This window comes from Pezoporus occidentalis, unplaced genomic scaffold (genome assembly GCF_034315485.1).
Source record: "Pezoporus occidentalis ecotype Australia unplaced genomic scaffold, CSIRO_AGI_Poc_V1 ctg65, whole genome shotgun sequence".
Lineage (NCBI taxonomy): Eukaryota > Metazoa > Chordata > Aves > Psittaciformes > Psittacidae > Pezoporus > Pezoporus occidentalis.
In genome coordinates, this window is record NW_026915998.1 from 3020044 (window position 1) to 3042218 (window position 22175).

General features: G+C 37.5%; 1 protein-coding gene and 1 long non-coding RNA gene across 5 annotated transcripts in view; one reads left to right on the forward strand and one right to left on the reverse strand.

Annotated features, from left to right (window-relative positions):
• Window positions 1–1413: 1413 nt before the first annotated feature.
• LOC134174989 (uncharacterized) lies at window positions 1414–2907 on the reverse strand. The gene is made up of 2 exons (XR_009968856.1): window positions 1562–2907; window positions 1414–1521 (listed from the first exon to the last, which is right to left on the reverse strand). It is a non-coding gene; the product is annotated as an uncharacterized LOC134174989 (long non-coding RNA).
• A 1058-nt stretch (window positions 2908–3965) lies between these two features.
• Window positions 3966–22175, forward strand: part of FMR1 (fragile X messenger ribonucleoprotein 1) — a 33580-nt gene continuing 15370 nt past the window's right edge. The window contains exons 1-9 of one of the 4 annotated variants that reach the window (XM_062640422.1): window positions 3966–4327; window positions 12556–12608; window positions 13647–13740; window positions 14744–14815; window positions 15078–15226; window positions 16287–16380; window positions 16476–16592; window positions 20168–20338; window positions 20421–20499. In XM_062640422.1, the coding sequence (XP_062496406.1) occupies window positions 4277–4327; window positions 12556–12608; window positions 13647–13740; window positions 14744–14815; window positions 15078–15226; window positions 16287–16380; window positions 16476–16592; window positions 20168–20338; window positions 20421–20499 (880 nt within the window). In that variant the 5' untranslated portion in view covers window positions 3966–4276. The remainder of the gene's footprint in view (window positions 4328–12555; window positions 12609–13646; window positions 13741–14743; window positions 14816–15077; window positions 15227–16286; window positions 16381–16475; window positions 16593–20167; window positions 20339–20420; window positions 20500–22175) is intronic. The other 3 variants (XM_062640423.1, XM_062640425.1, XM_062640424.1) reach the window with 3 other exon arrangements.

The following is a 22175-nucleotide window of genomic DNA, read 5'->3' on the forward strand; positions in this document are numbered from 1 at the left end:
AACCTTGAGCTATTATTGATTAATCATAAAGCAGCCTTGGCTAAGTTTTTCATCTTTATATTTCTATTGATTGTAACTGCTTCTTCCCATGGCTGACCAAGTTATTACAACATCACTGTTTCAGATAGGCAATTTATCAAGACTGTATTGCAAACCAACAAGAAACACGCATCTGACCGCCTTTAAACTAGTGTGACAGCCTCCTACCTTTTGAAACTTTTGGCTACCGCTATAAACTAACAAGGCAACAGTCAGAACTGTTTGGTCTAAATGAAGTAACTCAAATCCTATGTATCTCAGATGAAAAGCAAAATCTTTTTTTCTAAGTATCAAATACAGTATCAGAAATGAGATACATACATTGGGACTACCAGGCTTAGACAGAAATGCAGAAGTCCAAATATCATCTGTATGGCATGCTGAGATGTAGGGGAAAAGAAGTCATCCAGGAAAGGCTCCTGTCTGAAGCGATGCAGCAGGAAAACATTTGAAAAGTTGAATTAAAATCTCTGTGAACCTTGGCAAGATTTAGATGAAGGCCAAAACGGGTGTGTAAATAAGGAGAATTGTATAAAATTCTATTGAGAGTCTTCAATAGTTAATTGGATTACCATCTTTAAAAAAGAATGTTTCCTGAATAACTCTTATTTGTAGTCCCTGACCAAGCCTTCAGGTAAATAGCACCAGGTGAGGAAAAATACTCGCTTGCTCCTGTCACTCTAACCCCGGTGGCTATATGAAGGGTCTTTCACAAATCAATTCATAAGCAATTCAGTACACGGAGGGCAAAAGCTCTGATTGTTGCTATTGTTCTGAAAGGCTAGTGTTGATGGCTACATTTTAAATGTTTAACTCCTTCAATGTACCGAATCCAAGCTAGCATTTCCTGGTGAAGACCACCAGACAAAGAAAAGAACTGGAATACTCAAAATACAAATCCTAGGGAAACAGTATTAGCTAATCTGGTGCTGCTGATCAGGATACAGGACTATGATATGCCCTCAGAAGTAACTAACTTAGCTTTCTGTCCTTCAACTTTCCTAATGAGGAAAAGATGGGAGGAGACCTTTTTCTTATATTCTCTACAAATATTTAAGGAAGCATTTGACTGAATAGAAGTCAAAATGGTGTGTTGGGTTTTTTTTTTTATTTTAGTGATATGAGGTATCCAAATACAGAGTGCCTCAAATACCTTCCAGTTATCGGATCAGTCTGCAAAACACGAAGTAGTGTAGATCTGAGTAAGAAACAGAAGCAGAGCAAGACTTGGAACAGGTGAGTTGAGACTGTTTTGGAATATGAAAGAACCTGGGGGGAGTACAGGGCTGGGGAATTTTGGTTTTACTATAATCCTACAGCCACTGCACAGTATGACTGAACACTAAGATTATAAATAAGAAACGAAGTCTAACATTTAAATTAAGAAACATTTTATCTTTAATATTAAAGACACTAATGGAATTACTGACATGTATTTTTATAATGTCATTGCACTTGAAATACAGACACATTTACTAGGATCTAGCTCATGCATTTGAAATACATAAACATTTACTAGGACTTAGCTTACTCTAAGTCTACATAAGAACTAGTTAATTTGCAAACACATTTCAGAAGGGATGGACAGGTAACTCTTAAGATAGTTCAAATTAAAATAGCAAAACCAATAAGTAATCCGGAAAATAAGAGGAAAGGTTAATAGTTAAATCAGCAGAAAAACTTGAAAGTGTGCTCTGGAAATATGTAAATTTCCTCATTAAGTAGAAAAGGATTAGAGCATTCACTGGTCACGACAAAACAAAAAATGTTGAATTTAAGCAAAAGCAAGGAAAATTTAAGTTAAGCATTAGGGAAGATTATACAGTATAGCAGCTTTTAGCTTAGGGGAAGTGGTGAAATCACCACTGGGAGTCAGAGCTAAATTAGACACCTTTATATTCTGTCTGCTCAGAGATAATCTGCCTGTGTGACAGCAACCAATTTTATTAACAAGAGAATTATCATGACAAATGATGAATCCAAAAAGAAAAATCAGAACAAACTGAAACAGAACAACTTCAGCTAACTTTGTTTTAGAGTTGGGCAGCATTTCTCCTGGTAGACTGCTGAAATTTTGATTTGAACCATTTGTACAATTTCTACTTTTTAAAAAGTATTTCTAACGAACAAATCACAAGACAGGTGACTTTACAAGAGAGGTGTAAAGCTGAACTTCTCTATGGAGACTCTGTAAAATCTCTGGTGTGATTTTATTCATAAACAAATCTTGGGTCATTGCTCATCTTTAATTTTTTCCTTCTTCGGTCCTCCTCTGCCACCCCCAAGCAAGCCAACCCTATGACTGCTTGTTCTATGAGCACAGCTGGCCATCATCTGAATCACTAGATTGAATTGACCCTTCATTGTACTCAAGAATTTGCTAAAAGCGTATCCACATCTGATGAAAAGAGAATCGAACACCTTCCCTTCAAGGTACACTACATAGCAGTCATACCAGTAAATTTACTTTAATGCTGTGAATGCAATACAGTAAGCATCAAAATAAGCAGAAGACCGCATAGTATACAGGGATTGCCACAGGCAACTCTCTGAAATCTGTCACACATTAAGAAAATAAACAGAAAGGAAAAGTTCAGGTGGCTAACAATACCATATACCCTTTCTTAGCTTAAATGTAAAATGCAGCATACCGAGAAACACTCATTTGCAATGTTTGAAGCATGATGTAAAAAAAGAATACAAAATCATAGGCTTACTGATTTCAAGAGTTTTGAAAATTCATCAGTAGGTGTGGAATTTCACCCCATGGTTTACATATGGAGGGCATCACACACTTATTTGGAGAAATCACAGCCATGGCAATATGCTGTGATTTTTGATGGTAATGGTAGAAGTAGGTTGGGTTTGGTTTTTTTTTTTCTGTATTAGTTGATTGAAAAAAAAAAAACAACACACAGGGAGATAGTGTTGATGTTTTTGCAGGTCTAACGACAGGCTGAACAAGCAGCTTTTGTGACAGTATACTTCCAGTTGTAAATGCTCCATCACAGATACAGCACTTTAAAACACTCACCACCAGACTCTATGGTGAACCACACCTGCAGTTATCTTATGCTTTGCTGTCATGAAACCTCAGGAGTTAAAATGCCCATGAGTGTTTTAACTGTAGTTAAAATAATAGTGTTACATGGTGATCTTGTTGAACAAAGCTGAACTCTCACATGGAGAAGCAGAGGGATGAGCCTATCAGCCTTGCAGGTCAACAGGTCTGTTCATCTTATATGATGGCATCCTGTGAGGCACTTAGCAGCCTCGGCCACACAGCCAGACCACATGCTAGTGCAGAACCCATTGACTACCACAGCAACTCACACTTTATTCTTCACTCCTGACCATAGCACAAGCTGACATCACTACGTGATTGGGCCTTCTACTCCTGCCATGGCGGCCATCCATTGCAGCGCCCCTCAGCGACCTGAGCTAGCACCCTACAGGCCGCGGCCTCATCCTAGCCATCCCGGCAGCTCCAACGCTCTCTCGGCCCCATCATTCCCGCCGCCTACTCCCTGTGTCCCGGCAACACCAAGGCTCCCAAGCGCCATTTCCCGGCCCCGTCCGTTCACCCCACAGGCTCAACACCACCCTCCCCGACCTGGCCGCCTTACAGCCAAACGACACCACCGCCCTTAGCAAGGGCCTGCCGCAGGCCGCACCCCGGCCCGGCCCGCCCGCGGGGTACATCCCGAGCTCTGATTGGCCCGCGGGAGAGTCACTCAGGAGCGCCGCAGCTGCCGGGCTCGGCCGCCCCTTGCCCCTTGCGGCTGCGCACGAGCCGGCCGTTAAGCGGTGGGCGAGCGGCGCGTGCCGCCCGGGGCCGGCTCTTCCGCCCCGCCCCTCTCACCCTCTCCCCCCCCCCCTCCCCACCAACCCACCCTCTTCCTCGGCGGCCCGTCACGTGACTCGGACCAAGCGTTTACATTCGAAACGGGCTCCCCCCCACGCCGGTAACCGTTTCGGTTTCATTTCCGGGCAGCCGAGGAGCAGCGGCGGCGCTGCCGAGCAGAGCGTCTCCTCCACCCCCCGCGCCGCGGTCTTCCCTCCGCCCCCCGCCAGCCACACCCCCTCGCGCTCGCGGTGAACCGAGATCCCCTTCCCCTCACCCGCCCGCACACACACCCCTCCTCCTCCTGCTGCTCTTCCCCCTCCTGCGCCGAGAGAAAGGGAAGGGAGGAGGCGCCGGGCCTGGGTCTCCCGCACCGAGGCGCCGCGGCACAACATGGAGGAGCTGGTGGTGGAGGTGCGGGGCTCCAACGGGGCCTTCTACAAGGTACCGGGTGCTCGCTGGGCCTCAGGGGAGGGAGTGGGGCCTGGGACGGGAGGAGGAGGAGGAGGCGGCGGCGGTGGCGGCTCCTCCTCCCCGCTCTGAGGGAAAGCGGAGGCCCCGGGGCAGGAAGGAGAGGAGGAGGAGGAGGAGGAGGAGGAGGAGGAAGAGTAGGGCAGGGGTGGAGGCCTCGGCTGGGTCCTCTCCGTGTCTGGGGAGGGAGCCGGGCCTCTGGGGTAAGAGGAGCCGAGGGCAGCCGCCACGCCAGGGCTGGAGGAGCTTGAGGCCCGGTGAGGAGGGAGAGAGGGAAGACGAGAGAGGGCCCCGGCGGCTGAGAAGGCCTTGGGCCTTCCCCCTATTGTGGGAAGGGGAGGCCCTGGCGCCGCCGGTGTGCGACGGGAGGCTAAGAGAGCCCTGGGCCGCCGCCTCCTTGACGCTGAAGCGAGGATCAGGGCTGGGGATGGGCCATTAATTGCTAAATCCTCAGCTTTTGTCGCTACTTAAGGAAAGTCTTTCTCTTAGGTTTTCAGGAGAGCCGCACTGATAGTGCACGGCGTTTAAGGTGGGGGAAGGGGGAGGGAGGCTTGTTAAGTACACGTTCATGATAAGACGCTGTCGTGGATTCCTTCGTGTAGTGCCATGGCAGAGGGTACTGCCTAGTGATATTAAAGAATACCTTGCTTGATCAAATATATATACGTGCTGAGTTGCTAAATACGTTTGATTATGAAACGTACTTCTTACTGAAACTACTTAATGGCATTCCATGTTTTTCCTAAGCCCTTGTTGCTGGTCCTGAATAAAGCCATCACTGAGCCTTTACTGTATATGCTGGGTGCTTAATGTTTTTGTTAATAATGAGTAGTATTCATGTGGCTTTGCATGAGTTGGTTTCTACTCATCAGCGTATTGATAGGGTATGATTTGTGGGTTTACCCTGTTCACAGGAAAATAAAACTTGGACACAGTTTGTTTGGGCCTGCTGTCATTGACATGTTATGAACATACCAGAAATAGTCATGGATTGGTTTCTGCAAGTCTACCATAGTTTAAATGTTCCTGGTACTTTAAAAATTGGGCCTAGCTATTGTGCGGCATCCAATATTTATGTTAGCAATGAAGTAACAGGTAGAATTTCACACTCTGATGTTAAGGGTGGTAAGGCAGGTTGCCATCCAAATGATACAGTTCCAACAGTTCACAGTGCTTTGAAGAAAACAATACCTCTTGGAAGCTTATTCTTAAAATACATGTGATAATACCCTTTCTGAAAATAATTTTTTTCTTTTTTCCTTTATTTTTTTAATGTATGTCTGAAGCAAGTCTATAAATATGGTAAATAAGCATCCTGTGGGTTTGCAGTGTTGTGGCCGAAGTTATACATCTGTATATTGTTTCCTGGTATTACATTGTTTAGGACTTCAAAAAAATCATTCCTATGTTATTAAAGACAAAGTATTTGCTCAGAAACAGAAGGCATAAAAAGGTTGCACAAGAGAACTTATAATGAAGCTTGTATCAAATTATATGGGAGTACTTACACAATCACGCAAAATTGATGATGATAAAAATTGTGCATTTTATAGTAAAAAAAAATTATCAAAGAAACCCACAAGAGTTGAAAGCTTCTATAACTTTTTTGGTTAAATTTCTATTTTCGGGGTCCTGCACCCCTTTTGTTTGTAACATATCAACATTTCTGGTTGTGGTGTCGGTGAAAATTTCATTTGAGGGTACGTTCATGGGAGCTTTTTCATTAATTATGATTTAGTATATCCAGGTTTTAATACAAATGTTGCTTCCAAGTTGCATATTATGCTTGCCTTTTAAGAAATCTAAACATGATTTTTTTATTATTATTAAAGAAATTTTGGAGTTTTTTTATTTTTTTTTTTTTTTTTGTTTGGGTTGTGGGTTTTTTTTTAAACCTTCCTGTAAGATTGCTCAGTATAAATCGGAAATTTTTGTCTAGCCTAATTTACTTGACTATTGAGCACAGGTTATTTTTCATTGTGGTGTCCGAGTATCACTCTGCTATTAAATAATTTATTGAAATATTTTCTTGGGAGTTCTATGCCCATCTTGAGGATGGGGAATTTGTTTACAAAATGAATCAGTTGACTTGGCTAAACAAGAGGTGTGTGATGATGTCAAGTGTGGATTTAATTGTAAGATGATTTATTTTTTTTAAGTTAAAAAGTTTAAGCAGCCATGTGAGAAATGTTGTACAGCAGTAACACTGCAAACAAGCCAAAAGCAAACCAATTCATTTATTCAATCTCATGGTTTGCAAATAAGTTGTGATAATTTTTTTTGGCTTTGGATAATTCTCAAGATTTTCATCAGAATATGTAAATGTTTTGGAAAAACATGCATCTATCTTAATATTAAGACACGGAGGGTGAAGGAGTATGAGCTTGCTGGAGTCATAAAGGGACTAAATGGCAAAAGTAGGCACCCAGTCACCACTTGAGGTTTTTGTATCCTCCTTGTAGCTCTCTTTGAGAGCTTTATAAATGCAAGTCTGTAAGCACTTAGTTTTGGTTTTAAGTGTTCCCAGCAGCATCTTGATCTTGACAGTACAAAACTGGTGCCTAGTTGTCACTTAAGCCCTACTGAGAGTAATAAAACAGTCTTTTCTCTGCTTGTGTTACTTGTGGGACCTGATCCAGAGCACATTCAGAGGTACAACTAGAGGGATCATGTTCCACACAAAAACCTAGGAGATGTCTTGAGGGTAGAAGGGTTGAATTAAAATGTCATACTGGTCAGGTGCACTACATTTCACAGAGTACTGGAGTGTGTTGGTGTGATTGCTGTAGTGGAGACTAGTTCTTTCTGAATGGAATTAAAATATCTCTTGGTGAATGTATTGTACTTTCATGACTTTTTTTTCTCATTGGCTAAGATGAATTATTCTATGATAAGTGCAGTGCAGTCAATGAGCGTGATTCAGGGATAATGGACAATCTACCTAGAGATGCTTAGTCATGATTTGATGTGTTGCTGGGCCCAGAATTCTTGGAAGGAAAGGGGTAGATTCCCTTCTTCATTTTAAGAAGGTCCAGCAAACAACCAAATGTGAATCCTACGGGGAGGGAACTGCCTTTTAACAGTTCACAAGTAAAGTAGCTAAATCTTGAAGATGTGCACTATTTGGGCATATATTTTTCACATCTTTTCTTACACAGGTGTAGTAAATTGGTTTTTGAAGTTCTTGCATCGTTCTTGGAGGACTAATAGGCAGTCCTTTGTCTCATCTTTCCACAACTAGTTTAGATATTTCCCTGGAAAAGGGGACATACTGGATGCTGTTACAGGATGGGACTGATTTTTCTTCTCCAGTTTGGGAGTGATTCTCTCTTGTATCCTCTGCTAAATAATGGAAATCATCCTGTTCATGACACAGACAGGTTGGAGTGATGTTTGCTGTTGATACCTGTATGTTCTCTGTGACCAGTTTTTGCCACTACTTGCTCTATAATGTTAAAAATCTTCTACTTCTTACCCTGGTAGTTTCAGCACTTAGCTGTTTTTTCCTTGGTTTTATAGGTACTTCACTTTTTTTCTTTTTCTTCTTCTTCACAGAAGCAACAATTGACAAAATCATTAATTTTCTTTAGTTCTACAGTTCCTTTGGCCTCCTGTTGCATTCCGTATAATTTTTTTTTCTTTCCTTTCACTTTTCCATACAGACCTACAAAAATATCTCCAGTTTCTTTGTATGTTCACAAACTCAGTCCTCTGAGGATGATAGCCTGTACCCTTGTCCCTTGTTCCATTACCATTCTGTGACTCTTTCTTCCTTCCCTATTTCTTTGTATGGCCTGCCTTTCTCAGATTTGATTAGCCACATGAGTTCCCCTTTGACTTTCTCCTTCCAACAGGTATGAAATGTAACATAGCTGTCACACTAACACTAAATGCACATTTGCATCAACATTATTTAAATCTTAAAAAACATATTTTCTCTACCTTCAGTTCTTACAGTTAATTATCCTCCTTTATTAAAATGGTAGACAGTGCTCGCATCTGATGTGAGCAGACTAAAGCAGCAGAATTCATGGCAGTTAGAGCCTTTATTTGTTCCTTTGAAGTATCTGTCATTCCATTTAGCACAAAAAAATCCAACAACCAAATATACTGGTGTTTCCAGAAATTCTTACTTTGTATCAAAAAACCTGTAAAATTGAGCGCGTATCTTCAGCATGTAAGCCTTTAGAATGGGAATGATCATGTGTTTGAGAAATGACATTCCGTTACTGTATTGTAAACTTTTTACTTATGCCTGAAGCATGGAGGGAGAAGTTAATGGCTTATTTGAAAGTCAAATTTAGAAAAATTACAGCATGTGATTTTTTTTTTTTAATTTTTTTTATTAGTATTCCCCCCCACTAGTGAAGGAGAATCAACCTTAGCCATTGCAATATGCGCTTCTGTTCACAGAAGTGCAAGCAAACTTTTTTGTCATAGATTCAGATTTCTTTTTGTGTACTCTTTTTTGGTATCTCTGCTGCTAGTGATAGTGATAGCTGCTATCGCCTTTCACTATCCCATTCCCTCATTTTACTTCCATTTAGTTTCACTGTGTTTTTAATACTTCTCATCTATGCTTTAATGGTTTTCATCTATTTCACATTCACCATAGCCAGTGTTCTGTCCCTTTTTGGGTGTGCATTTCAAACTCGCATATATGCACTTTAATGTTTGAATTTTCAAGCCTATCTTATACTCTGTTTCAGAAATGACCTATGAATGCTTGTTGTACTTTTCATAATTCTGTGTGAAATCAGTACTACTTCTTTGGCTTTACTGACGCAAGGGCTGCCTTGTCCTATGTCTGTGCATTCGGCTTATGGTGTTAAAAGTCTCATTTTTAGCATTGTATATAATTTTACACATATTACAGAATAAAGAAAACAGAAGTTCTGATAAGGTTGTATTTTGGTTTTTCAAAGGCATTAATTGTTAAGTATTAATTTTTTTCATGAAAGCTTATAAATGTTTCAAAACATTTTTTATTTGTACTTCGCGATATATATGTATACTTCTGAGGCCAAGTATGTTTTACTTTCTACATATATGTTTATGCTGGAGGAAAATTGACATGCTGCTATGACGCAGACTATGAAAAACTGATGAGTTAAGTATCTGACATTTTTCCGTGTCACAAGAAATTGGAGGACCAGGAAAACCACCTTTCTATGGGTAGATGGGGCTAGACAGCCAAGTATTTAGGCTGTTAGTATATTTTGTCTGGTTAATTGTTTTTTAAGTGTAACTCTCAGATGGAGGGAGGCAGAAGTATTGTATATATTGCACGCTGGAAATCAGTTACCTGGCAATGCATGGTTCACTTTGTAGTTATTACAGTGATTTTTTTTTTTTTTTTTTCATTATTTTGACTGGAAATTAAAAGGCAAACAGCAGTGTTATGACATCAACTTTTTTGGCCAAGCTGGAGTGAAAATCAGGTACTCCATCTGTTTCTGTGATTGAGGGTTCTGAATTTGTCATAAGGAAATTACAGCAGTTTTATAATTTTCTCTAGCAATGTCTGTATTGGTGCTACTTTTGTATGGTCAGCCGTCATCCTTAATGTTCCTGGTTCAGGATCCTTCAGGTTTCTGTGTTGTGACCAAAGCAATGTTGAAGATCAGTTTTAAAGAGAGCATAGTTTAATACTCTTTTCATCTAGCAATGTGTCCCAAATTTTACTTTTTTTCAGATAACTTAAGTACTGGACTTTTTACAGTTCTTAGGCTAGTCTTTAACTTGATAACTTAGATTTATTTGTATCACCATCTAGTTTACTTAATAATGGTAAGTTTTGGTATTATTAACACTAGCTAGTTATATTGCTGTATTCACTAGGATTCTACTCAAGATGACTTGGTGTAGTTTTCTGTCATTTTCTATAATATTTACAGATCTTTCATAGCAGAAGTGTTGTTTTTTATTTGGTTGTGGGTTTTTTGGGGGGGTAGTTCTGGTTTTTTTTTTTTTTTTTTTTTTTTCTGTGTGTTTTTGTTTTTTCTGTTTTATGACTATGAGAAAATTCATGAGAAAATGTGTCAACAAAGTCTTTCTCAGGGCATAGCTTTGTGTTACTTTTACCTGTTTTCTTTAAGGCCATGAAGTGTTCCTTCTTGGTGTCATTTCTATTGGATTTACTTTATAAAACAGTCTCTGCTTTTGCCTGCCTCCGGTGTTACTAATAATACAAAGTCCTATCCTTTTCCAGTCTTTGCCATGAAGGAGTCGTCAAAATACTTGGTAGTGATTATTGTCCTTTTGAGATATTAAAGGCATCAATTTCTGCTACCTCTGTAAGGATAGGTGCTTCAGAGCTGCACATGGCTAACGCTGGAAGAAATGTGGGTGGAGCCTTTGCAGGTGATGTGTGTAATGTTGTGAAATGAGTCAGGACTACCATAGTACTTGTCAAGTGTGTATCTAGTTCTGATTATGGAACACACAGCAATATGAAACATTAGGTGTTCAGTAACCATAATGGTCAACTGGGTGTTCTGTTGCCTTTTCATGTAAATAGCATTTCTGCACTACTATCATCATCATCCCAAGATGTGGTCTTAAATCTGTTTTGTATCATGTCAATTAAAATAGCAACTATGCTTGTAATCCTCTTGGAAGGGAATATCTTGGGATTTTGAAATATGTAAGTATGTAAATACTATTAAGGAGTGTTTCAAATCTCCTTTGGTTGCTAGCAGTAATAAACTTTCCAGTCACCTTATTCTTACAGTATTGAGAGGTGAGCAAGTTATAAAACCATGGTTTGCTATTGTCGTTGTGGCTTTGCTTTGACTTCAAGGTGGCATTAGTTGTTTTGTGATTATTAACTAGTTTTGCACTTCTTTCTTGTGATGAATGTCTTTGAGTAATGACACAACTGTACAACTACTGCTGATCTTTAGTATGACCAGTTCTTGGGAGCTCTGTATGTCATCAAGTATCGCTTTCCTTTGCTACCAAGATACTGCTGCAACTCAGGAAATATGTTGTAGTACTTTATAAAAGGAATAATACTGAAAGAATTTTTAAAACCTTTTGTTTAGATTCCATACAAGAAAGAAACTGTTAACTTCTTGTAAGATATAAGAGCTGTTAACTGTCTTGGAAACTTGAAATGCAAGGAGAGATAAGTGTTCCACAGTTCATTAACTAATGCTTCTTCAGAAGCAGTAGCTATTGCAAAATTGGTTTCAATTTACTGGGAATTTTTCAATCTGTTGAGACGGATCTCCATTGGTAGAACAAACCTTTATACTCAGTCTTGCTCATGGACTTTTATCTACCTGTATTGCAAGGATATACTACAGATGGACAAATACTGGTGGATTATTTAGTACTTCAATTTTTATTATTTTAGAACTTCATAGGCATATTTTTTTAAAAAGAAACAAAAAAAACCCACCCAAACTAATCTTTTAATCCCTGGTTTCCCTGTGACCTCTATTATTTGAGGCTGTAAAAAATATTTTCATTGATAAATCCTGAAGATTTTTGGGTGTTGATCTTGCTGTTCTGTAAATGGGGGGGGGAATGACATTTTATGACATTTTGGGCTCAAAGCTGAAAATTGGTTAAACCTCAGGTGAGAACATAAGGCAGAAAAAGCCTTCTTTGTATTGAATCTTAGTTTTGTATCCACTTTGGTTGCATGGGAGACTTGGCACAACTCTATCCGTCCTGCAGAAGAAAAGTGAGGGAAGGCTGCAGGGCATTTATCTGAAGTTTGTGCGCTGCGGAAGTGAAGTGTGATGAAGTAAATAAGGGGAAAGCTGCTGGTGAAATGGCTGTATGGAATGGGAATAGGGAATTTTGTTAGTGTGATGCTCACATTTACTTTGAGGTAAAGACAGGATTTTTAATGTGTGCTTTTTTTTTTTAAGTACTTATACAGAGTCAATCATTTTAACCTTTTTTTCTCGTTACTTGTAAATAGTAGGAAGAATTCATGTATAGCTCGGCTGTTCTGTCTGTCTGTCAGCATACTGAGTTCAGACAGTCAGTATGCTGGCAGTCATGAAACCAAGGTGGTTATCGGCCATCAGTTTTATATAAGTCTGTTGCAAAATTTAAAAGGCTGACTTGAAAGCATACTTAAATTTTAAGTTTAATCAGTATCTGTAAAAGGAAGGTGTTGTACAGGTTTAATTTTTTTTTAATATCTGTAAACCTACCATATTTATGCCTTTTTTTCTACACAGGCATTTGTAAAGGATGTGCATGAAGATTCCATAACAGTTGCATTTGAAAACAAGTAAGTGTATTGCTTCTGTTATACCTATAAATGTCGAGTATTGACCTTGCCTTTAATTAACCCAAATGTAACTTAATAATGTAAAGTAGTATCTTTTAGATAATCTAAGCTTGCCGCTAGCATGTTTTAGAATTATGTTTGATATTTACTATGTTGTGACATTTCTGTATAACTGTTTTTAATAATTCAAATATATTTAAGTACAAAATATAGTAACATGGGTTATGTTGGCATGATAGGCATATTATTAAATTTACATGAAGACAACCCATGTGCAAATAAACCAGCAGTGGTACATGACTGCCTCTCTCATGTTAATGTCTTATTTTAGATATAATAGATTTTGTTATTACAGAATTTGTTCTATAGGTAAGAGATAATAAATACCTGTTGTCTAAGTTAGAAATGAAATTATGTTCCTTTCCCATCATTCCAGGGCATAAAAAGTCAACCTTCCATTATACCATTTAGTTCAGGCTTCATTTCCTTTAGGAAGGAAAGAATACATTGCTATCCACTTTTTGTTGTGAGTTCTTTATTATAGCATCATCTGTTGTAGTTGGGAAATTGTATTCTGTTTTCTTTAAAAATAATCTTTTCTTGTTATGCTCAGTTTATGCAGTCTCTGTTAAAGAAACTGAAAACTAATACTCTGTTCAGGCTGAATCATGATCAAGTTTTCATAGCATATAGTAGGTCCAGAAAAAAAAAGAAACAGGCTTGTTTTGAAGGAAGTGCCCAAATGTGTTAGGAAATGGTTTTTAACGTATATTGAGGTTAAACCTGTAAATGTAAATAGAGTAAAAACTGCTGCCGTCAGGTTTCATAACAGTGTAGGTAGCATGAGGGATTCACTTAAGGTGCATAATGGTAATTTTGGTGCATTTTTCCTCATATATGCATTGGAACTTTAATACATAGAGGCGCAAAAATGCCACAGAATTTAAAAACATAAAATGAATGGATTGAAAATATTTAATTTCTGTTTACAAAGAAGGTAAAAATGTTAAAGGCCATTCACTGTATTTTTATTTGTAGCTGGCAACCAGAGAGACAAATACCATTCCATGATGTGAGGTTTCCACCACCTGCGGGCTATAATAAAGACATAAATGAAAGTGATGAAGTAGAGGTATGTTTGATCCTTTTACAAAATTTGTGCTGGGAAGTGAGAGAACACTGGATGAAGAATGGTCAGCCAGGCCAGAGGAAGGTTTGCTTCCATGTTATGTGATGTCACCTTTTTTGATTCCAAGTACTACATAACACACAGTGTCAAGCATGTCAACAAAAAGATTATGACCTACAGCCATTGTGGAATTCCATGTGCTGTGACCTCTGTGCTGATTTACGAACATGATCAGGGCTTGATTACAGATCAGTTCTTTATCAGAACCGAATTAGTCTAGAAATAGAGGCCATGCTGCAGTTCTTCAGCTACAAGTCAGTAAAGCCTCTATTACCAAAATATCAAGCTGAATGAGATAATCTGTATTACAGGTGTATGTATGTAAAATATGAAAATACATGTGAGTGTGTGAATACTTGTATGTAAAGTGGGAGTGGCTTTACTGCAGCACATTCCTGAAACTTCCTTACTTTACAAAATGAAGTTGATTCGTGTAATTACTTTAAAAGATTTACAATTTGTTTGCACACTGTTTAAAGTTAATTTTTATTTCAAAGTTAAGAAAAACACTAAACTTCTTTAGAGTGGATGTGCCACATACACGTGCTGAGGAAGTGTGGATGTGTCCTTGCACTTTCACCCACTCTTGGGACCTCATCAGACCTATAACAAGTAGAAATATTGTTGATTAAGTATTAACAGGTATAAAAGGCTGATTTATTTTTTTTTCCCCTGACTGTATGCAAGACTGAAGTAACTAATGCCCATTAGTTACTGGGTACAATATTATTTATTTATACAATCTTATATACATAACTACATACTACCTGTATTTGCAGTAGACATTTCAGCTGCTAGGTGCTTGCTGAGTAGTACTTAGAGACTTTATGTACGAATATATTTAGCTGGATTTTGTTCCTATAGCAGAGCTCCTCATCGTATTAATGTCAGCTTTTGCAGTGTCTTCTAAAATGCTACAGATATGTAATCTATTTATTTTGTTTAGGTTTATTCCAGGGCAAATGAAAAAGAACCCTGCTGTTGGTGGTTGGCTAAAGTGAGAATGATAAAGGGTGAGGTAGGAATATGCATATGTATATCTATTTTATATTTACTTATACTTTATCTTATTTTCTAAGCATTTATGTGCATGGTGTTTTAAACTTGTCCCTCTTCATTTTCAAAGAGTTTCTTGATTAGGGCTGTTGTAATTACTATTAACCTCAACCTGAAAAGTTCAAAATTGACTTAGTTAACAAAAGGGCCTTGTACTTAATAGTGTAATACTTGCTCTTGTCATAAAATGTGTGGCTTGGATGATTTTATTGTTTTTATATCAGTTCTACGTAATAGAATATGCAGCCTGTGATGCTACCTACAATGAAATCGTCACAATTGAGCGTTTGAGATCTGTGAACCCCAATAAACCTGCAACAAAAGATACTTTTCATAAAATCAAGCTGGCAGTTCCAGAAGATTTAAGGCAAATGTAAGTACATGTAATTCTTTATAACTTACTTAAGGTTTATTTAAGGTAACGTCTCAAGCCTGAGACAGGAAGGAAAAAGAAAAAGCTTTTTATTGCTCTAAATTATTTTTTAAAATTTTCACGTAAGAGGGTAGAAAATACAAATATGGACATGCTCATAATTCAGAAATTGAGAGGATGATTTTCAAAGAACCCTGGAGAGGGAATACTTTCTTCAAGGTTTTAAGGGTTGTGTGCAGTACAGGTTAAGATTTTTATTCTTCCAGCTCTTCAGTGATGTTCACAGATTAATTTGCATCCATTCTTTGTCAACTTTATTAATTTCAGGTGGTCTCTCTTTCATTGACAGAGTATTTGGAAATCTGTGCAAGTTGATATTTAATAACAAAAGAAAATACTGTCTTATATTGTAAGGCATAATGCATTTTGATGATGGCTGTGGGAATATTGTAGAATAATCAAACCTCCCAAAGTAAGATACAGAAACAGGTGATTTTCTTGCAGAATCTGAAATGTTGTTCTCTTGTAAATATAGCTCTAAAACTCAGATTAATACTGACTCCCACTTTTTACCTTCGTATCACTTTCTGCTTTGAGGTACATCTATTGCCTCAACACGTAACAAGCTATGAATTCAGTTTATACTAAGATTCTAAAGTTAATGTTATTGTAATCAAGTTCACTATAGCAAGCGGACAGAAGTCTGGAGAAGCAAAACTTAGCATTAGATTGCTGAAGTGGTTACAGTGAAGTCACACATCATTCTGATTAATGGTGTATTTGGAATTTTGGACTTGCTGATTTTAACAGTTACAGCTTTTTAGCGTAGTCTTGCTTAACTGGTTTGGCATTTCATAGTTAAACACAGTGAAAATTTCAGAAATGTTTCTAATCCTACTTGTGAAAATGAAAGAAAAATTAATAAAATGATAATAGAATAATACCTGTACTAAAAAAGAACAGGATATATTTATATTCTTTGTATTAATAAATTAATCTTTCTGGCTGTGAACCATAAATGCAGTGGTTATTATTTTTAGCTTTGTATTATTATTTCTAGGTGTGCCAAAGAGTCTGCACATAAGGACTTCAAAAAGGCAGTTGGAGCTTTTTCTGTAACGTACGATTCTGAAAACCACCAGCTTATTATTTTGGTAAGTACCACTGTCTAGCCATATCATTGGTAGTGGTTTGTTTCAAAAGTTCAGTGTAAACCTCTGTGTTTTCTTTCTTCTTACTAATAATTTAGTCAATCAATGATGTAACAACAAAGCGGGCAAATATGCTGATTGATATGCACTTTCGAAGTCTTCGTACCAAGTTATCCCTGATCCTGAGAAATGAAGAAGCAAGCAAGCAGCTGGAGGTATGTTGCTTATTTTTCTTGAAGTATTTTGAGTTTTAAAAAAAAAAAAAATAAAAAATACTTGTGCATTTCTTAGCTGTTAGGACTTGCATTAGGGTGAAAGTAATTATGTACTGATACTGTTCTTAGTGCTAAAAAGAGGCAGATGAAGATGGAATCTAATGAAGTTGTTTATTGTTAAAGGGCCTGTTCTTACAAAGACTCATTTTTATCCGCTCCCATTTTATTTGGCAGGATTTTGTGGGGGATTAAATACAAATACATATATACGTAAGAGATGTGTGTCTGTGTGTATACATGTATGTATATATACATGAAGACATGTGTCTTCAATAGTTCGAAGCATAAAATAGCTAGCCATTGTTGCATGAAGAGAGCCATGTGTTCAGTAGCTTTTCATTACCATTTGTGAAAATGGATGGGAGTGAAGATAACACAATACGGAGAGGGACTAGGACTGGATCTTGCAGAACAACACAATGAAAATGGACGATGGAAGGGCTAAGACTGATGTTGGTAGAATGTTTGAAGGCATGGGTTTGTCTATGGATAAAGTGTTAGGAAATCATCTTACAGCAGATACAGCTTCTGATATTCCTGTGACTGGAGAGTGGGTGTTGACTGGCAAGGAGCTTGACTCATACTTGTCCATGGGAAAAAAAAAAGAAAGAAAAAGTGTAGGCTAGGAAATAAGGGGATCTTTGTACAGTAGAATTAACATTTCTTCATGGTTTTTCTCCTATCTACAAATCAGAAAAAATAGCATTTCTGAAAACTTCTTTTTAGGTTCAGTGTCAAGAGCTAGAAGTACTTGCTCAAACTATTTTAATTGTTTTACATGGGTGTAGAGCAGTTCTGTTACTTCAGAACCAGGTTTCATTCCCCACCCCTACACCCCAAGTGTTACCTCTGTTCGGCCCTAACTTGAAGTGGGATGTGGTGTAGTAGTTCAGGCCTCTTGTATCCAGTAAGTGCACTCATTGTTACATGAAGCTCTCTTCTTTTTTTTTTTCTCTTTTTAGTCTATTGATTTCTATATTCCAGAGCTGTAATTCAAGTTTGATCTGTTCCTGATTTTTCTCAAGACCAAGAAAGGAGCAGTTTCTTCTTATCGGTGTTCCTTTTTGAACACTCCACTGTAGCTCTTCAGCAATCCATTCTTCTGTCTTCCTCCAGAACTGACAATTGTGTGGGTAGTTTACCTCTTGAAGTGCAAAGTGTTATTTTGGGGGTGGGAAGAGCAACAGTCTCCTTAGAGCTAATTCTCTTTACATGCCCCCACAAATGCATGCACCAACAGCTGTTGTCATTGATTCCTTTCCCAAACTAATCTTTGATTCTTGCTGTCATTGTAAGGATGAACCTTTCTGCTCCTGTGAAGGACTCAAGAACTTAATTTGGTTCTCACTGTAAAACCATTATTGGACTTTAGTTTCTACCTGAGCAGTACTTATGTGAAGATTGTGAGATAAATATATATGATTATAATTTGCATGACAGAAGTTGGCTGGCTATCTTTCATGCTGGCATTTTTTTCCTGCATTTAAAATAAATACATAGTCAATTTCAACCAAACCTGAAAAGCTTCAGGTAGTAAAAGTCATACTTCATGATTTCTTTGAGACCCTGACATACAAACAGGCAGCACAAGTCCATCTGCAGAGGACATACTTCGTGAATGCTTAGGGCTTTACTGCATTATTATTAATAGTTCATTGTTTCCATCAATCTCTTTTCTGTGTTTAATACTGCCTTTTTTTTTATGTCTGCCTTTTTTTTTTTTTTCCTTCTAGCAGTTTTAACTTTCTGGGCCATAATCACTGGACCAGCTTCTTTTTGTTTGATTTTTTTTTTTTTTTTTTCTTCTTTCTTTCCATTTGTTGTACCTTCTTGTCTGCATATTAGCTTGACTTGCATGGTTTTCCAACCTGGCTTTTAGAGTATCAAGTAAAATAACAAATTGTTTTTTGTTTGCCAGTAGCTGTGACTTACTTGTGGTGGGTTGTTATTTGACATGCTATAAAAAGCTTGAATTTACAAGTGCACTTTTGCATTCTGGTTTGTATTTTATTCTGTTTAAATGAAGTTCAGTCCTGGTCTCTAAGTAGGTAGGGATACATTATTTGCATAGTTGTTTGTAACTAATTTATTGGAAGTAAGCAGGGTAATTTATTTCTTATGTTTAAAGACCTATCTTGTAGTACTGCGTAACTTGCACTAAAATATTAGCTTTTCTATAAGTAATGTAACTACAGGTTGACTATCACAGCCAAAGTCCCCAGTGATGATGTAGCGTCATCTGTTCTACATATTGTAGATGACAGTGTTAACCAGTCATTGACTTGATCAGCCTGTTCTCCACTCGCATGTGTGCAGTCTATAGCAGGTGTCAACTGGTAAACTGGCATTTGCATGCCAATCCAAACCTATTAGATTCAGATCTATTAGAATGTGGATCTGTGAGCATTTAAAATAATGTTTGCTTTCTGAGTTGTCTGTAATCTAGTTAATAAAGTACTTGATAGAGCTTTCTGTCTATATGAAGCATTTCATGACACTTGGATACTTGCACTGTTACTTACTGTAGCCAGTTCTCTGTGACTGTGATTTAGCACAGGATATTTATCAACAACTTTAAGCAGGAGCAGGTCAGGTAACAGTAGCAGTTTAGCTGGGACAGAGTAGGGCTTATTGTGGGCACTTTCCTGATGTTTTCTCAACCTCTGCTGGATTACATTGCTGAGGTGAAACTACTAATTTAATGTGTGCTTGTATATGTCTTCACAGTAGTTACAGCTTTGTGATGCAGAATCGTGTAGGATTGTAGATCTTTGCTCTAGAAAGATAACAGATCTTTGTTTTTAAATAATTTTTTTTTTATAAAATACTCTTTCTGGTTTACTTGCTATTGAATTTCTAACTGTGGTAATCTATTATGTGACAAATCTTAAATTCTCAGATTGACCCTTCTGTCTTGGTATGAGCGTGATTCCTGGATGAAATTCTTAACATACTTGTTCCCTAAATTTAAGCACTGTTGCAGTAACACTGTAAATTTCTTTTGTTTTGCATAGGCATGGATTCTTCATTTTATTTTTTAAGAGCAGTAAATACCCACAGTTGCTATGTTTTTTTATATAGTTTTTGTGTCCAGTGATTGAGTTACTGATGTTTCCCACTACCTGTTGAAATGGGTGCAGGGTTGGTTGTTTTGGGTTTTTTTGCAAAGATCATTAGGTTTGCTTGAATAATTAACACAGCTACTATTTTATTAACTTACATGAATGTTGTCTTACCTAGTAACACTTAAAACCTGTAGATATTCTGTGGCAATTCAAAATACAGAGGTGTCAGTGCAGCTGGAGGCTAGCCTTATGTTAATGTTGAAAAGGTGATATTAGGACTTGTGAAGAAGAAACTTCAGTGCTCTTGAAGTGAAAATAAGTGCTGTTAAAGAATTGATTAAAATAAAATTAGGTTAAGTACCTGATAAAAGAAGTGGCTCTAAATTTATGTTGATTTTTCTCTCCAGTTTATTAAAAATTAAAGTAAGCTAACATTATCTTTTTCATCAGAGCTCTAGGCAACTTGCATCACGATTTCATGAACAGTTTGTTGTACGTGAAGACCTGATGGGTCTGGCCATTGGCACTCACGGTGCTAATATTCAGCAAGCCAGAAAAGTCCCTGGAGTAACTGCCATTGATCTTGATGAGGATACTTGCACATTCCATATTTATGGAGAGGTAAGTTACCTTCTTTAGCTCTTCAGAAAAACCACACTTGGGAAAATGCATCTTGTTTCTGTCATATATCTGTCTATTTTAGGATCAAGATGCAGTGAAAAAGGCAAGAAGTTACCTTGAATTTGCTGAAGACGTCATACAAGTTCCAAGGAATTTAGTAGGTATGTCAGTTCTGGAGGCTGTGTGATAGTAGGGAAAAATGCTTTCTGAGAACTGGTTTTTCTTCTTTTAGAATGGTGGCAGGGTACAAGTTTGAAGAAGTTCTCATTGTGAGAAGGTTCTTGGTGGTACAAAGTGTTAGGGTGTGGGGCTCTGTTGCTTTGTTTTCCAGCTTCATGCAGAGTTCTTACGGACACATCTGCCTTCAGTACATTGTAAGAAATTACCTTCTGATTTGCAGTTCAGGGATATCTTAAACTAGAAGCAATGTGATGATGTTTAAATACCAGGTAGAAAAGATTCTGCATTGAGCCAGAGAATTAAATTACTTCCTCCAAAGATGTCCAGATATTAGTTCGGCTGTACAGCAGATGAATCGTCAGTCTTGCATTTTAATAATATATTTTGAATCACCTCAGTTCTGAAGCCGATTTAAAATCGGTAGTTTTCCCTTCTTCACTCCCCCCTGATGGTACTGGTGATAAAATAATGATGGCAACTTATTTCTACTTAACTAGAGGTTTTAATTTCTTTGTTTTCTGTTTAGAACTTTGCAGTTATTTCTGTTTCATTAGAACTATGCTTCTTGGCCTAGATCCTTTAGAATATGAAACTGGCTGAACCATATGTTAGATCCAAAATTATGTTAGATAATTTGCTTTTTTAAACTCCTAATAATTAACCAGAAAACTAATAATTTGCTTTAAAAAGGCAGAAGCCTTTTTTTCTTTTAATACAGTATTGATAAGCTGAATCTTTGTATAAAGAGAATGCATCTGGATTTTTCTACTTAATTATTCTTTAAAAAATTTTAAACCAAACATCAACAAAAAAGAAAAAATAAAACCTACTACCCAAGACGCAGCCTTTTTTCAAGGCTGCCTGGAAATTAATAACCTGAAACATAGGCTGAGAACATTCACATCCTGTCCTTTACTACTTTTTAGTATTTTATGTATGTTGCCAAATGCTAACTAAAACCTATGCAGGATTTTGTTCTGTTTTTATTTATTTAAAATCGCTACCAATGCTTTTTTTATATTTCTTAGAAAGCTGCTGTTACATTTGACAGCAAAGTGTAATGGAATAAAGTACTTGAAGAAGTTTTTGAGTGTCAGACCAGCCTTTATCATCGATGAAGAATGTTTTTGCCATCTTTTTGTCATGTTTTTTACAAAATAAATTTTAAAAATTCATGGTAGAAAAATTGGAACACAAAATTAACATTTATTTAGTTTTCAACAATAGGAACAATGTCCCATGTGATTAAAAGTAGGTTTTAATTTGTCTTTGTGGATTAATTGTATCACAAAAACAATAGCAGCTGTTCACTCAGTATTTTTTGCCTTTATTTCAGTGATGTGCCTATGGAAAAGATTATGTTGCAAGTTCTCAGCAGTTTTGTTTTAATTAAAAATTTATTTCTCCCACATGGAGAAAACATCATTTATATGGTTCTCAAGTACTTTTCTTTCATGCTATGATTCTATGATATGGCCTTTCCTCATTACTTCCAAGAGCTCAGCTTTTCTCTGAGTTGTTGAACAGCAAGTTATTTTTCTGAGGTTGGAGATTACTAAAGGTTTTGTTTTCATTGTCTCAAATTAGAATATCTGGTTCCTATGATAAATGTATGCATTACTGGTGTTAGAATATAATTTATTTCCATTTTTGTCTG